The 17,404-nt window shown below is 41.5% G+C and overlaps 1 protein-coding gene across 1 annotated transcript; it reads right to left on the reverse strand.

Annotated features, from left to right (window-relative positions):
* Positions 1-6,889: 6,889 nt before the first annotated feature.
* taldo1 (transaldolase 1) lies at positions 6,890-16,563 on the reverse strand. The gene is made up of 8 exons (XM_060923180.1): positions 16,318-16,563; positions 11,470-11,593; positions 11,061-11,168; positions 10,849-10,980; positions 10,543-10,718; positions 8,706-8,903; positions 8,485-8,630; positions 6,890-7,204 (listed from the first exon to the last, which is right to left on the reverse strand). Exons 1-8 carry the CDS (start codon positions 16,412-16,414, stop codon positions 7,172-7,174), a joined length of 1,014 nt encoding a protein of 337 aa, XP_060779163.1. The 5' UTR covers positions 16,415-16,563; the 3' UTR covers positions 6,890-7,171.
* Positions 16,564-17,404: the final 841 nt, after the last annotated feature.

Consider the following 17,404-nt stretch of genomic DNA (forward strand, 5'->3'; position numbering starts at 1 on the left):
CTAACCTGCATGTCTTTGGACTGTGGGGGAAACCGGAGCACCCGGAGGAAACCCACACGGACACGGGGAGAACATGCAAACTCCGCACAGAAAGGCCCTCGCCGGCCCCGGGGCTCGAACCCAGGACCTTCTTGCTGTGAGGCGACAGCGCTAACCACTACACCACCGTGCCGCCTAAGAATTATATGAGAAACCTTTTTTTAAATTGTGTGTATTGTGTTTACTCATTACTGCTATGCATTATAGATTATAGCAGTGTTTTAATACATTCTGAATTAACAGAAATATACCCATACACAGTGCATGATGGTAAATCAGAAGGGCACTTTGGGTCAGATCCTTGGTCTTGGCTGGCAGGAGTGGAACCCGATGTGGTCTTCTGCTGGTGCAGCTCACCCTCCTCAAGTGCTGATGTGTCCGGCTGCTTCTGTGTTCACCGCAGTCGTACAGAGTGGTTATTTGCATCACTGTCGCCTTCCTGTCAGCTCAAAGCCAGTCTGGCTGTTCTCCTCTGAACTTCTCTCCTCGACAAGATGCCTGCAGAACACTGGATGTTTTTTCACATCATTCTGTGTAAACTCTAGAACATGTGTGAAAATCCCAGTGGAGGATCTACAGTTTCTGAAATACTCAAACCACCAACAACCATGGCACAGAACATCAACTGAAGCTCTTGATCTGCTTGATTGAATTGCATGTATTCTTAATGAAGTGGACAATGTAAATATCACCAATTTATGCAAGCACTCATCTTACAAAACACACCACAAACCCACTTCTTCCCCAGCTACTGAACTCTGCATTATATTTTCATTAAATATCAACTTCTGATTTAAAATATTCATATAGTGTCTGTGTGTAAGATTTGGCACCATCAACTGTCAGATTTTAAATCCTTTGTTTATTCCTCTAGAGAAACATTTTAAAAAGGCCTTTTCCTGAGAAGAAACTGTTTGAAGGTAGAACCCTTTTAGCAAGCTAAGAACCTTAAACACAATTCTGTAACTGTTGCCACACCACAGAACAAACTAAACCCTTTTACCATTACAGAGAACTCTTAAAGAACATCGACCTCTACAGCTGAGTGTTTATTAGAAAGGAAGAACTCCTAGTGGAAGCCAAGACCCCTTTGGTATTACAAACCAGATTCCAAAAAAGTTGGGACAAAGTACAAATTGTAAATAAAAATGGAATGCAATAATTTACAAATCTCAAAAACTGATATTGTATTCACAATAGAACATAGACAACATATCAAATGTCGAAAGTGAGACATTTTGAAATTTCATGCCAAATATTGGCTCATTTGAAATTTCATGACAGCAACACATCTCAAAAAAGTTGGGACAGGGGCAATAAGAGGCTGGAAAAGTTAAAGGTACAAAAAAGGAACAGCTGGAGGACCAAATTGCAACTCATTAGGTCAATTGGCAATAGGTCATTAACATGACTGGGTATAAAAAGAACATCTTGGAGTGGCAGCGGCTCTCGGAAGTAAAGATGGGAAGAGGATCACCAATCCCCCTAATTCTGCGCCGACAAATAGTGGAGCAATATCAGAAAGGAGTTCGACAGTGTAAAATTGCAAAGAGTTTGAACATATCATCATCTACAGTGCATAATATCATCAAAAGATTCAGAGAATCTGGAAGAATCTCTGTGCGTAAGGGTCAAGGCCGGAAAACCATACTGGGTGCCCGTGATCTTCGGGCCCTTAGACGGCACTGCATCACATACAGGCATGCTTCTGTATTGGAAATCACAAAATGGGCTCAGGAATATTTCCAGAGAACATTATCTGTGAACACAATTCACCGTGCCGTCCGCCGTTGCCAGCTAAAACTCTATAGTTCAAAGAAGAAGCCGTATCTAAACACGATCCAGAAGCGCAGACGTCTTCTCTGGGCCAAGGCTCATTTAAAATGGACTGTGGCAAAGTGGAAAACTGTTCTGTGGTCAGACGAATCAAAATTTGAAGTTCTTTATGGAAATCAGGGACGCCGTGTCATTCGGACTAAAGAGGAGAAGGACGACCCAAGTTGTTATCAGCGCTCAGTTCAGAAGCCTGCATCTCTGATGGTATGGGGTTGCATTAGTGCGTGTGGCATGGGCAGCTTACACATCTGGAAAGACACCATCAATGCTGAAAGGTATATCCAGGTTCTAGAGCAACATATGCTCCCATCCAGACGACGTCTCTTTCAGGGAAGACCTTGCATTTTCCAACATGACAATGCCAAACCACATACTGCATCAATTACAGCATCATGGCTGCGTAGAAGGGTCCGGGTACTGAACTGGCCAGCCTGCAGTCCAGATCTTTCACCCATGGAAAACATTTGGCGCATCATAAAACGGAAGATACGACAAAAAAGACCTAAGACAGTTGAGCAACTAGAATCCTACATTAGACAAGAATGGGTTAACATTCCTATCACTGGCGGCTCGTTAATAGGGGTGATTTGGGCGACGCACTCCCAAACAGGGAGGGAGATTTTTTTTTTATCTACTCCTACTACCACAGCAACAGTAATGTCATTGTCCAATCAGGCTAAGGTCGCGCCTGGTGTAGCCACGCCCTTTTGGTGCGATTTCTGTCAGGTTCAGATTTGCCCCAAAATCTCCCATTGACAGTAATGGTACTTACGTTTTTTTCGAAAATCATGCTCCCAATGCATTTTCTATTAGGTTTTATGTGCTCGCACAAGCAGCGTGCTTACGTCATACGCCTGTTGCACTGCGCAAGTGTTGCCAGATTGGGCAGTTTTAAGTGCATTTTGGCAGGTTTTGAACATAATTTTGGGCTGGAAAACGCAACTTGTGCGGGAAATGTGTGAACATTCTATGAAGATGGCGAGTGTTGAGTGCAACAATACGATAGCGACTCTGAAAGAAGTTCCCTTTAGTCGTCGTACCAGTGAGGAGAAAACGGCAATCAAACAGCTAGGACCTCCTAGACCGAATTTAAACATCAAGCAAGTGTCTACGAAGGGTGAGAAGACCTACTCAAGAGGTTTTAACAAGAACTGGTACCACCGGAAAACTTGGCTAGCTGGCTGTGATGTAGTCAATGCTCGTTTTTGCTACCCTTGCGTTCTCTTCCACCCTGGAAGTAGCACAGCAGACGGTACAGTGATATCTGATATTTGAATTTACTAGGCAAAAGGTTTTGTGTGTGTGTGTGTGTGTTACCAATGGCAGTTGTTTTACCAATGGCAGTTTAACATTGCCATGCTTGGAATATTTCAGTAGCCTCAAGTTCTCTCTGACTTGGTGTAAATTAAGCATATTTTCAGTTTTTATATATTGTACAGTATGTGTGTTCATTGGAGCCAGCAGCACCTTACCTTTTTTCCAACTTGTTAAGCCAAGTTGCACTGACTACAAAACCTTGTGTAACCTTGTGTGTATATAGCTAAATAACTAAAGGCTTTTGTGTTCATTGACATGCTTGTAATACTTTAAATTTCCTTTTAAGGCATGGCTTTCTGGAGGAATTCTTGGGAAAAAAACCTGCAGAATTTATTTAGAATTATTATTTGTTGTAAAAATGGTGCAATTCCATATTTAAAAAAACATAATTAAGCTGCACATGTTTGTTTGATGGTTATGCTTTTCTTCATCTTTTTCAAAACTTAAACACTTTTGTATTTATATCCTGCCACTTTAATTGCATTCTTTAGAATTGAAGAAATTAGAATATGTTTATAATTAAGAATTTGTGTCTACTTATTATAGAATACTGGAAAAATATGAAAAAATAAATGAGTAATGTAATATTAATTGATTGTGATGGCAGATGTTTTGCTTTGAAGGCTTCACAATGAGTCTTCCTTAGTTTTAGCCTGGCAAGCCAGACTAAATGTGAATATTTGCCACTCGTAGGCAAAAATATTTTTGGCCGCTAGGCGGGTGGGTCTAGTTTACTAGGCTACCTTATGCCGCTTTTCCACTACCAACGAGGCTGAGTTGGGCTGAGCCATGCCGCGCTGAGTGGGGCTGTTGGAGTTGCATTTCGACTACAACCACGCTGAACCGTGCTGGCTGGAAGTGGGTGGACACATTGGGTGGAGTTAGCGAAAGTGGGTGGACGTCACGTGATGTCATTAGGCGGCGCAAACAGTGACATCAGTGAGCTTTTAAGCGGTAGTCTCACGACCCGGATAGTAAACAAACATGGAGGACATGGAATCATTAGTGTTGCTGGTCTTGGTGCTGTGGCTTGCTGTCACTGACAACGCCAACAGCTACTGGCAAGAGCGTATAGATGAGGCGAGGCGCATAAGGCTTCAGAAATTCTCGCAATTCGTAATTCTTCCGGGTTTACAGATCCCAGCGTGCTCGCGGGGCGTGTGTGGGCGTGTGAGGACACTCCTCCTCACCAATCAGTGCACAGGGGAGTGTCTGCTCACACCCCTAGCCCCACTCGGCTCGGCACGCTTCAGCCCTACTCCAAAACCGTGCGAGTTTTGGGTGCTAAGCAGGGCTGAAGCGAGCTGAATCGTGCTGAAGTGAGCTGATAAAGGGTAGTGGAAAAGGGCCATTAGTTTGCCACCTTTAACTTGTTCAGTGTTGCCACCTAGTGGAGAGAAGAGATAGTCTATATTGATATCTGAATTTACCAGGCAAAAACAAGTGCGGCCAATTGATTTGCTACCCAGGTCAATTTACTTCAGTCCTGTGGACATTTATGGTCTGTGTAGACGTGACGGGGGAAAATTGCCCCCCCCGAAAAAAAAATTCAGGAGCTGCCACTGATTCCTATCCCTAAACTTGAGCAACTTGTCTCCTCAGTCCCCAGACGTTTACAGACTGTTGTAAAGAGAAAAGGGGATGTCTCACAGTGGGAAACATGGCCTTGTCCCAACTTTTGAGATTTGTCGTCATGAAATTTGAAAAAAAAAAAAAAAAACCTAATTTTTCTCTTTAAATTATACATTTGATACATGTCATCTATGTTCCATTCTGAATAAAATATGGAGTTTTGAAACTTCCACATCATTGCATTCTATTTTTATTTACAATTTGTACTTTGTCCCAACTTTTTTGGAATTGGGATTGTAAATTAATCTTTCAAGAAGTGCTGAAGTCACCCTTAAGAAAACCATGAGCAGTTATTCAGAGTTTGTATCGCACACTTAAAGTGGTTCTTGGGATAATTCGGGATTCTAGATCCAACAGGAAACTGTCAGTTTCTTCACTGAATCTTAAGGGCTCTAAATACTTTAGTGCAATATGCTGAAGTTACTCCAAGGATGTTTCATGCAAATCCCTAAATCTGCTGACTCTTCTCATTAGAGATTCTACAGTAGATACTCTGCTGTCATTTAACACTGGGTCTTTGTGGATTCATGTTCCACACTCAGGGCGGCACGGTGGTGTAGTGGTTAGCGCTGTCGCCTCACAGCAAGAAGGTCCTGGGTTCGAGCCCCGGGGCCGGCGAGGGCCTTTCTGTGTGGAGTTTGCATGTTCTCCCCGTGTCCACGTGGGTTTCCTCCGGGTGCTCCGGTTTCCCCCACAGTCCAAAGACATGCAGGTTAGGTTAACTGGTGACTCTAAATTGAGCGTAGGTGTGAATGTGAGTGTGAATGGTTGTCTGTGTCTATGTGTCAGCCCTGTGATGACCTGGCAACTTGTCCAGGGTGTACCCCGCCTTTCGCCCGTAGTCAGCTGGGATAGGATCCAGCTCGCCTGCGACCCTGTAGAAGGATAAAGCGGCTAGAGATAATGAGATGAGATGTTCCACACTCCAGCTGTGGAAAGGCTCCAGTAAACAGGAAGGCAGTATGTGTAAATTTAAAAAAAAAAAAAAAAAAACCTTTATTACTCCTTCAGACTTGAATAATCAGATTGTGTTTCATGACACTGCCTATAATTAGAGCAGACACACATTCAAGTAAAATTGCACCAAGAAGAATTACACCAGTGCTGAATTACAGCAACATCCTGCAGGGAGTAATATCCGCTTTCAAAACGTTTGCAGCTCTACTGCAAGCTCTGCTCTCGTAAACAAAATGAATACACACAGTGGTGTTATAGGAAAATAACCAACAGCAGGGTAGTGTTATGAGACCTGACATGAAGCAGAGTTACTGTTACCACCCTGAATTGATCATTCCCCCCCCCCATAACCGTACATCTGAATTTTTTTTTTTTAAAAAGAGGATTTTCCATTAATTAAAAAGGCCACCACATGATTCACATCAGTGGTCACATGACACTTTAATGGCATGGAGCTCAAGTCTAAATGTACTAAATAGATTAGACTTCTGATGGAAATTGGTCACCAGAACTAGTTTAATTGAGACTGAACACTCAACTCCTACATTACAAAAGTAAACGCAAAATAAAAAAAAGTGATACCGATCCCCACTCACTTTCAAAATTAGGGTTCAAGTATAAATACAGAGGTGATTATAGGAAACACTGCACGTTGATCGAGAAATTCCAACCATTTCTTGATCTCACTGAACGACTTGGCAAAATGGCAGCCAATCACTTCATCACCAGAAGTGAGGGAGAATTACAAAGGACGAAAGAAAAGGCTGTTTCTAAAGCCACTAAAAAGACCCTCAAGTTTGGTCTAAAAACTCGTCAAAAGTACAGTGGAAATTGACTCCAAAACAGTATTTTTTATGACTTGGTGTTAAGTGACAAGTCCATGCCGCAACTGTATTACACTTACGCGCTGCTTTTAAAGTTTTAAATAAGTGACTTCATAAAAATAAAAACCACCTGTGTATTTATACTAAAAACTATCCACCTCAGGCTCCGTGAATAAGAACCTTGACTGAGTCTTAAAGTTAGTGCAAGCTAATTCAAAGCTCTGAGCTCACATTTCATCCCTCATTTGTGTTAGGATCTCAGTCCTATAAAGAGTGCGCACACATTTCTGCTCATCTTTTCTTTATTGATACCACAAAGCGACAATGGATCAACAGGTTGAAGTTATAGTCATTATTAATACAAATATGGACGCCATGTTGTCAAAAAGTATATAGGAATGTTTGATTCAGTGAGGACTTCATCCCTGAACAAAAGTTCATGATTAGTGCAGGAGCTTTTTGTGGTCCGAGACTACAGAATAAGTTTAGCTTCAGAAGCAAGTTCACCATTTCAGCCAACAGTAACGGGCCAATCAGGAGTTTCAGGACGGGCGGGGTCTTCAGCATTACTGTCCATTTTTCACGCTGAGTGTCTTCTCCTGTGGAATATAATAAAAAGTTATGTTCTATTAGTTGTATCAGACGCTTGCTGGCCGTGGTGTAAAAGTTGTGCATGCAGATGCTCACCCAAGTTTCCAAATTGATCAGTGATTAACTCTTCAACACTTTCTCTCATGAGTACCATCATTAAAAAGCTTATAATCTCTGCTTTCCAGAGAAATGCATCTGGTTAAGATCTGTTCGGTACTTTGGGAGTAACGGCAGGTTGAAGTCGGTACAACAGAGTAAAGACTGCTCGTGGGACATCAGGAAACCGCCAGCGCTTTTCTTTGAGTCACAGGAAAGCGCTCAGTCTCTCCCCCCCAGTCAATTTCCCACTGGATTACTAGTCCATATCAGATAGCCTTTAGAGGTTCTCGCGCTCAATTTCCGATGAAGGATTTGGCAAAATTTTCCCTCTGCTAGTTTTAATGTTATGATTCATGGGAGACTGAAGAGTTTTTATAGCTTTACTGACTTAATTAAAATATATATTTGTGTTTCTGTATGCTGTGTGCATTCTGGCTGCCACCTCTCACTGGAGAGTTTCATTTTATCCCCCCTGTTTGTTGTGTGTAGTTTGAGGTTTATTTTTTTTTGTTCGGGTGTCTTGTCCACCAGTTTTGGGTGTCAGTTCACCGTGGGTGATACCGGTGCTCCTCGCTATGGACTGCAGCAAGCTTGTTGCTCGTTTAACATGGGGCTTGTCCAGCACTGTGTGGTGGTGCTTTTGTGCGATGTTGCTCGGTGGAGTCACAGCATCTGCGCAGGCGGTTTGGGACATACCAGCACTCTGCAGCGGTGCTTGCTTTGTGGGTCCATGGAACAGTGTTCGGGTGGCGCTGCCCAGCAGTGTCGCGGCAGCTGTGCAGGCGATGTGGGACTTGTTTGTGCGCCTTTTGGTGGGACTGTGGCAGCTATACCATTGGAATGACATCCTGACCTCCATTTGCATAATTTACCAATTTTTCCATTCAGTATACAACCATCTACATGTCCTCCAATTTCCATGTAAATATCTTGAAAAAGTTCAGAAAAAACACTTGCTCTCATTAATTAGGCCCATAGGTCCTTATTGAACGTCCCTTTTCTAGATTTAATCCCCATTTTGCTGTTAATCTCAATCTTAAAATTAATTTTATTCTTTAAATGAGAAAGTTCTGCAGATCGTGCACTCACTTGCCAGAATGCAGAGATTTCTTTTTAAAGTAGAATTATTGCTAAGCCCTTAAAGGAAATCACTGGTCAAAACGCATTTGAGAACAGCACAAGGACGCACCTTGATCATGTCCTCAAGCTTCACAGCGTCTGCAGCAAACTTCCGGATGCCGTCAGAGAGCTTCTCCACAGCCATGCGGTCCTCATTGTGCAGCCAGCGGAAGGTCTTCTCGTCCAGGTGGAGTTTCTCCAGATCACAAGCCTTCGCTGCGCGCGCACACACACAGTAAGTATTTTCCCACAAGACATTTTCTTAGTCTCAGGAGAGCTCATGATACTGACCTTTCTCTGGAGTGAGACTGAGGGGGACAGTGCTGTGATCCTGACTCAGCTCTCCCAGCAGCCCAGGGGAAATGGTGAGAAGGTCACATCCAGCCAACGCCTTGACCTCTCCGGTGTTCCTGAAGGACGCACCCATCACCACGGTGCTGTAATCAAACTTCTTATAGTAGTTATAGATCTTCGTTACACTTATCACACCTGCACAAACAGAAGTGAGGAGAGAGACGAGAAGCTCTGGTTATCAGGTGAAGAACTAAAAAAAGTTTACAAATGGAACACTGCGTGCGTAGTGCTGTTATTGTGAAATAAGTTATAAGAAATAACATTTTATACGCCAGGCCAGGGCAACACAACTGTTTCTAGCAACCCAGGAGAGCAGCACAGACGTGACGAGTTAAATATTCTAAGAAACCTATAAAGCAACCAAAACAACTTTCCAAAATGTATCAAACATTGCTCAGCATATTAAAAGGTTTTTTTTTTTGCTCCACTGGCCTCACAACGCACAAAGCTGATTTCGGGTATCTACCGGAAGATGTTGTGATATGATCCCGTCCAGCAATAAAATGTGATTGGCTGAGACAGCTGCTCATTTACCCAGATACCATCTGAAGAAAAAATGCAATTGGTTGGTTGGTTCATTCCATTAACCCATTGGTTCCCAAGAAATATTAGTCCACGTTTATAGCAATGATCCAGAAATTACTACTAGTGTTTCTGTACTCACGGATCATAATGAATGAACCGATCAGCCGATTTCGAATAGTTTCAATACATTTTAAATTGAGCACATTTTTCTTTATTATTGTTATACTGAAAAACTTTGACTTGTAGTTTACGTTTTTTTTTTTGAGGGGGAAAAAAAAAAAAAAACACCCACAAAGAAGCAGCTGTGACGGGCTCCTATCAGGCCAAGTGCGGTCACTCGCCGGCCACTTTCAGGCGTCTTTTTCGGATTAGTGAGACCAGACCCTCTGAAAATGAATGGGAAGATATTAATACTGGACTCTGTGAAAACTAAACGGTCGTGAAGAGCATATGATTGAAATCGCCATGAAAAGTTGATTATACTGGAGTGTTAGGTTGGTTCTCATGACTCAGAAAAAGCTTTAAAATCCACTTTTCTCGTGGATTATTTTGACACTGCGCAGGCGCAGTACTTCTATAACGGCAGGAGAGGGACAGCGGAGCACGAAGCTGCAAGATGATTGGAAAGCTGTTGGTTCAGATCGACATATGATTGGTTGTTGGCAGCGGAACAGGCGGGATATTTGCAGACCCGTACTGCCGGCAGAGACGGTTGATTAGAATGTTTGCTGCCGTTACGAACTGTCAATTGAATTATTCATTTTTATTAATTTAAAGTTGTTTAAGAAAATAAATATGGCTTTTCCTTAAATACTTGTCACTGCAATGATTCTTTTAGTCATTGTAATTATTGTAATCTTTAAGCAAGTGTTTTTTTTTTAAATATCGTCAAAATATCGTTATCGTTAAAATCCTAAAAAATATCGAGATATTTTTTGCCCATATCGCCCACCCCTAGCAGCTCTGAAAAATCAACACTTTCCGACCAATCAGAATCCAACATTGCTGTGATGCAAGTTATAAGATCTGCTCAGGATGGAGGAAGTGAGCAGTTCTGCAAACCTGAAACGTGTGATTTTAGTCTTAAGGTCACATGATGAATGTATTTTTGCATACAGAACTGATGCACTGATGACAGTTTAGGAGATACTAATAAATTAAAAATAACTACGACATTCATATTGCAGTATTAGAAATAAAGGTAGCTTTCCTAAGTATTCTACTCATGAACAGAACCTCCTCCACATACCAGGGTCCTCGTGCGGCTCGTAGGTCTTACGGTCAGTGTGTTCTTTGTACCAGTCCAATATTCGGCCTACAAAAGGTGAAATGAGTGTGACCTTGGCCTCGGCACAAGCCACTGCCTGGGCGAAGGAGAACAGTAGGGTCATGTTGCAGTGGATGCCATATTTCTCCTCCAGCTCTCTGAGAATGAGATCAGACACGCATCACTTTAAAAAAAAAAAAAAATCAATAAAAAATAACCCCCCAGAAAAGTGATACTTGAACCCAAGTTTCTTTTAAAAAAAAAAAAAAAAAAAAAAAATTTACGTACCCGCCAGCCTGGATGCCCTCCCATGTGGAAGAAAGCTTGATGAGCACTCTGTCCTTACTCACTCCAGCTTCCTCATACAAAGAGATGAGCCGCCGTGCACGATCCACCATCCCGTCTTTATCAAAAGACAACCTGTGAGAGAGAATCAACAGTCCTGGAGGTTTTTCTTCACACAAGCAACAAACACTTAAGAGTGAGACGTGAGCCGTTACCTGGCGTCCACCTCTGTAGAAACTCGACCGGGGACTTTCTTGAGGATCTCTACACCGAAGCTGACGAACAGCTTGTCCATCGTGTTCGTGAGCTGCTCCTCTTCAGTCCTAGAAATATAACAGTCTACTGGGAAATTACAGACACTGGTGCATCTTCAGTTGTTTCAAACTGCCAAGTGATCTTTAGTATGAACGTGCTATTTAAAAAGTTACCACACTGATTAAGAGGTGGGCGATACACACATCTTTAAAAAGATTCAGAACAAAAGACTGTAAAACATGCAAGGAGAAGTCAGGACAAGAGGAGATTACAAGTGAGGAAGTTGGGGGAAGTGAGTGGGTGGGGCTTTCAAGGGGTCAATTAATATCTGAAAGTTCAAAAACACCCATGTAAACGTCAATCTCCTACCCGCCATTGGCAAGGCCATATTTAATAGCCTGTTCCAGGAGGTGCTGATATGTGGGCATCTTTGCTGCTGCCAGGATGAGCGATGGGTTTGTTGTAGCATCCTGAGGCTTGTACTCTTCGATCGCTGTAGAGGTCAGAAGAAATGCAATGATATTCCTCATCTGTATTCTGCCTTACAGAAAAGGCTGCTTTGGATAAAAATGTACATCTGAGCAATATGCAAGTTTAATTACACTAACTTTCAGTAGTCAAACTTGGGAAAGTAATCAGCTCTATGCTGAACACAGTCATATCAGTTCAGAGTCACAGACCACATCGATCTTTATTCTGATCACATCACAAGCTCCAGCGAGTGCAGAAATTGCACAAGAATCCCATCAGTGTCTGATTCATGAACACGCAAGGCTGCATGTTCAATGATTTACAACATGACTGACCCAAACTTTACTCTGTACCAGTTTTCATACTACTGTTCAAACCGAGAAGCATTTAAAGAGAAGTGTCCTTCCACTCTTGCGCCATGTTACACCACTCACCAGTTGCTAAAGCAAGTTCAGACTCACGCTGTTCTGAAAAAAAAAAAAGTGTATGCAATTACATGCTTTATAGAGTGATTAGTGCTGCAATTATATTTTTTAAACAAATGAAAAAAAGTTTAGCAGCAAATCACCTTGATCTTAGGCAGCTTTGACTCAAGTAGATGTTTAGTTTGGTTCACTTTCCATCAACACTAACAGAGGCACTATCATCAAGGGATCTGCTCAGACATGGACAGCCAAGAGACTCTCAGCAGTTCACACCTGGCATTATGAACGCATACTTAATGCTGTCCACTTACACTCGGACCACCCAGGACACACTAGTGTAAAAGCAACAGGTGATTTTCCCCCCCCAACAAGACAACCTGGACTCCCCCAATTCAATGCTAATACGCATAATGTGACAAATCCAGTCAATATTCTCAAACATTTTTTCAGTTCCCTGTACAGAACTTCCTTTCAATTACTGACTGATGCACACACAAAAAAAAAAATGATTTCATCTTAAATGATCATTAAATGTGTAGAGCAATGTTATGAAGAAAAATGAAACAGATCACTGGTGTCTGGTGAGTATATGGATTGCTCAGTTAGCTCGCTTTACTAATCAAATCTGAAGATGAAGAGAATGTACGGTTACAGAACAAAACCATTTCACCAGACTGTAAAAAATAAAAAATAAGCCAGTGTAGCCAGACTGAAGGCTCAGTATAGGTTCAGAAAAAACACTGCAGTCAGTTTAGGTAAGGGTCTTACTCAGAACAAGCACCACAAGCGTAAAAAAGTTACACTGAATAATCTGCATATGAATATCGACCGCGAGTTGGCCTAGTGGTTAGTGTGTCCACCTCTCGATTGGGAGATCGAGAGTTCTACTCGCAGTCAGGTCATACCAAAGACCATCATAAAAATGGCACCTACTGCCACCTGGCAAGGCACGCTGCAATACAGATGTGAGCGGGGAGTCAAACTCATGGTTAGCAGAGGACCCACCCCCACTGTAACCCTAGCTATTGTAAGGGGTGAGAAGCCAAAGGCTACGGAAACGGAGATTGGCACCACCTAATGCACCATATGGTGCAGGAAGGACTTGACTTTTTAGAACCTTAACAGGTGTTAAGTTTGTCTTTAGTTAGCAGTTTCCTACATTACCCACAATGCTGTTCTGATAGTCTTTTCCCCCCGCTGCCACTTGATGCGTATCTAAAGAGCAATGCAGCAGCGCTTTAGTCTGTCCAGCTCCTACCGCCTCGTCTGTACACTCTGCTCAAACAGATCAGCTTCCAAAGCTTCAATTTTCACACCAACATCATGGTCTTCGTTCTCATACATCACCAACTTGTCAAGATGACACTTTGCCACCATTGGACAGCTGCACTGCATTCTGGGACTTTTGGGTCCAGACTTTACTTGCAGTAGCTCTTAAGATGATGCTGGAAAACACATGATTTAAAGAGCCAACAGCAAAACCTGACCGTAACGTTTTTCCTCCTATGGTACACCATAACAGTGCTAGCAATAAATGAGCAGTTTAAGCTCTGTGCACACTTCAGTATGAAAGCATATTTAAAATTGAACTGAATTCTGTTTTGGTATCTATAGTTGAGCTTTAGATGCATTTAATTTTTTTTTTTTTTAAACGCACTACTTAAGTTGTCAATATATTTTATTCTACATTTGTAAACTTTAGCTCATTTTTCTAATAATTTTCAATCTACATTCTACCGCTTTACTAAGTCACTTTTAATACTTCATTCTCCAGCACTATAAATAAAATGTAATAATGTCAGCATACTCAGGATTAAGTTAAACTTGCCTCTGCATGCTTAGATAAAATTTTTTGGGTGCGTACTTCAGACAGGATGAGACGGGACACACTATCCTGAGACAGAAAGCCAAAATGTGACCCGATACACTTGTTTCTGCCTCATCATACTGACTTTGCAAGGCATGAGGAAATGTTTGCTTGGCACCAGAGACCTGATTGCTTCAAACTTCCTCATTCAATTTATTATTTATTTAGGGGTGGGGGGGGGTGTTACTCCACTCAGCTCTGGTGCAAGTCTAAATTTTGCACTGAACTGCATAAACAGATTTAAGATATCTTCTGATAACCTTTCCCTCTCAGGAGACTTAACCCTTATGAGGCAATAAAACACTGACCATTTCACCATTTACTGATAACCAGTGTTTACTCAGTGATGCACACCCACAGCCGTGACCCATTCAGAGCTACAGAATAAGCACAGACAAGTAACAGATTAAAGCGGAAAAACCCACATCAAGCGTGCTAGGGTTAACAAGGGCTCAGGTTTTCATGAGCATCCATCTGTGAAACCCTGGATGCTTCTTATATACACACACACTTTATGAATTGGATTGTTGCTTTAAAATAAGAGCCAGCACCCCATCTTTACTCCAGCACCTCTGTGACTACTTGGATGCCATTTTGTGAAACTAATATTTATTTTAGGGGTGGGGCATTAACGCTTTAAGATTAATTAATTTCAAATAAATCAATTCATTAAAAATATTAATGCATTTTATTGCAGCTTGCATGCCAAACAACCCAGAACCGTTGTTAGTGCACTGTGTTATGGTGCGACAAATATACTGACGCACACAGTTACAGTAATGGAGCTTGAAAGCGTGCCAGGTCTGCTGGACAGTAAATTTATTCAAAAAACGACCCGATGGAACTGTCGATAAAACCAGTTTATTGCAAACTGTGCAGAAAGGAGTTTGCTTATCACAGAAGCTCATCAACTTTACACTACCATTTAAATGCCAAGCATGTCACCACGATTACTGAAACAGCTGCAGCTCGAGGTAGCAGTTCTGGTCAGCAGTGCAAACTCAGAGAAATGGCTGGATTCCAGAAGAAAATAAGCAGGGCAACGTCGGAAAATTTAACGAACATGCTGGCCAAGTGGATTGCAGACCGCTATCGGTGGTAGAAGACAAGGGTCTACGAGATGTATTGCAGATTGCGGCGTGTGATCCAGAAGGTAACAACTAAAATGGTTAGTAAAATGGCACTGAAACTTTAGTCTCTTCAATTTTGGACATGGACTATACCTTTGTTTACTATTGCAAAATGAAATGCAATTTATTGTTTACAGCCATTAAATGAGCTTGAATCTAAAAATCATGTCTGTATTATTTGAACTCTTCACATATTTAGTTACATAAAATAAACGTTGCTTTTGGGGCAAATATGGTAGTGCGATTAACTGAGATTAATTAATTACAAAGCCTGTAATTAATTAGATTTTTTTTAATCTAGCCCCACGCCTAATTTATTTATTTTAGAGCTGAAGCAATAATTGAGATTCTGAAGTCTGTGCAAATCAGGCACAACACAACGCCACAGATCCCCATCAGCGTCTCCAGATCAGTCCTGCATCCCCATGTGTGGTCTCAAGTTTTGTGAATTCCCCCGACTTCCTAGTATTTTCCACCTCACTTTAAATTTACATCAACTCTATTAACATAACTCTTCACAACCCCAGGATCAGTTTATAAAGCAAAGAAAATCAAAACATGAAAAACTGGTATATCATTTAGTCACTTCTGTATATTTCACAACACGCCTCAAAGGTTGTGACGTCAGAGAGAACGCCACCAATTAAAAATATTAAAAGTGAACAAAGTGAGCATAAAGTGCCCGAGTTAAAAAAGCCAACAGAACCGAAGAATCGACCCAGATTTCTGATTCGAGTCGAATGAATGAGACTCGACGCTCTGTGACGTCATTTTTCAGCGCCGAAAGACTCGCATTACATCACAGCCCAAGTTTATAATAACTAAATACAAAAACAAAAAATCAGCATCAAGTCAGTCAGTAAAGGATTTTAAGCTGTGTTCAGAGATTCACGAAGGTCCAACAGCAGGTCAATACAGCCACTGGATAAACTTCAAGAAAAAAAAAAAGACTAAATTAATAATTAATCTGGTAACAATGGCACGTTAACGGCATTTAAAAAAGTCTAAGTTTTCGCGAGGTGTTAAGTTTAACTAATTCGTAGCCTAAATACGAAAAATAAAAACTTTTATGAGCCGGATAAAACTGTATTAGCGATCTAGCTAACAAACAAACAAGCTAGCCTAGCCGGCTAACACCAAGGTCCGCTGCTGAGGAAACCCACTCGCTGTGTAGCTAAACGCGCGCGCGCCCCTCATCACCACTATAAAAACCCGTTGATCGAGCTGAATAAATAACGACACAATTAAAGAAAGCAGTGAAATACATCGCTGAACAGCTGTGTGAAACAGGGGAAGCGTCACCAGGAAGTAGCGGCTGGTTTACCGTTAAAATCTCCCGTATCAGCCACGACCACCGTCACCTTCTTGAGCTGCTGGAGCGCGGACTCCATCTTCCGCCGCTTCTCCGGAGACTGAGACATGGCACGGGGGGGGAGGGGTCCTTTTATACCCTTACAGAGGGGCGCGCGTGAGACGCAACAGAATTTCAGCTGCGGGCACGAGGACGGAATAAAGGAACCCAGCAAACTCAAGCGCGCGCGTACTCGGGTCTCGCGCTGCTGCCAAGCCCTGAGGGGTTGTCCCCAAATTGATTGACGTTTCTAGGTGACCAATGAGCTTGAGCTTCTTTTAGGGACACGCCCACTCGACGTGATTTGGCGTCCTATCAGGATAGTTCACATGTGCGCGCGCACACACAGATTAAATACGAGTTTCTTTCTTTTTTTTTTTCAAAATTAAATTTTTGTTTCTTTTTCAATAATAAACTTATACATGTCATCATAAAATTCTTTATGTAAAAGTAAATTTTTAATATTAATTTCTAATTGTTTATTTCTCATTTTTTGAATAAATTTAAAATGAAAGTTTGGATATTTGATACAATCTAGAAGCAGGTGTTGGACAGTTTCTTTACACCACAAGTTGTACACTGATTAGAGGTTATTTGTTTTTGTTTTTTTTAAATAAATTGTGTATCATTAAGTAGACATTTTCCAAATCTAAGTCTTGTAATTATCCTTTGTTTGTTTCTGTTTTTGTCAGAATATGTGGTATGTGTTGTAATATTTGGTTCAAGTTGGTAGAAGAATCTACCAGTTTGGGAATTTTCCCATCTGTCTTGCCATATTGTAAAAATAACATCTTTGATATGTTTTGTGATATCAGAAGTGGTAAAAGGGTAATGAATGTCATAAATACACTACCGTTCAAAAGTTTGGGGGTCACCCAGACAATTTTGTGTTTTCCATGAAAAGTCACACTTTTATTTACCACCATAAGTTGTAAAATGAATAGAAACTATAGTCAAGACATTTTTCTGGCCATTTTGAGCATTTAATCGACCCCACAAATGTGATGCTCCAGAAACTCAATCTGCTCAAAGGAAGGTCAGTTTTATAGCTTCTCTAAAG

Source organism: Neoarius graeffei, chromosome 6, assembly GCF_027579695.1.
Source record: "Neoarius graeffei isolate fNeoGra1 chromosome 6, fNeoGra1.pri, whole genome shotgun sequence".
Lineage (NCBI taxonomy): Eukaryota > Metazoa > Chordata > Actinopteri > Siluriformes > Ariidae > Neoarius > Neoarius graeffei.

Excerpts from the sequence above, each read along its gene's own strand:
- taldo1 (XM_060923180.1), bottom strand. The coding sequence starts at position 16,414 with ATGTCTCAGTCTCCGGAGAAGCGGCGGAAGATGGAGTCCGCGCTCCAG. Across the intron at positions 10,719-10,848 it reads GAGGGCATCCAGGCTGGCGG|AGAGCTGGAGGAGAAATATG; the intron begins GTACGTAAATTT and ends TCTCATTCTCAG. Across the intron at positions 7,205-8,484 it reads AGCTTGAGGACATGATCAAG|GAGAAGACACTCAGCGTGAA; the intron begins GTGCGTCCTTGT and ends TATATTCCACAG.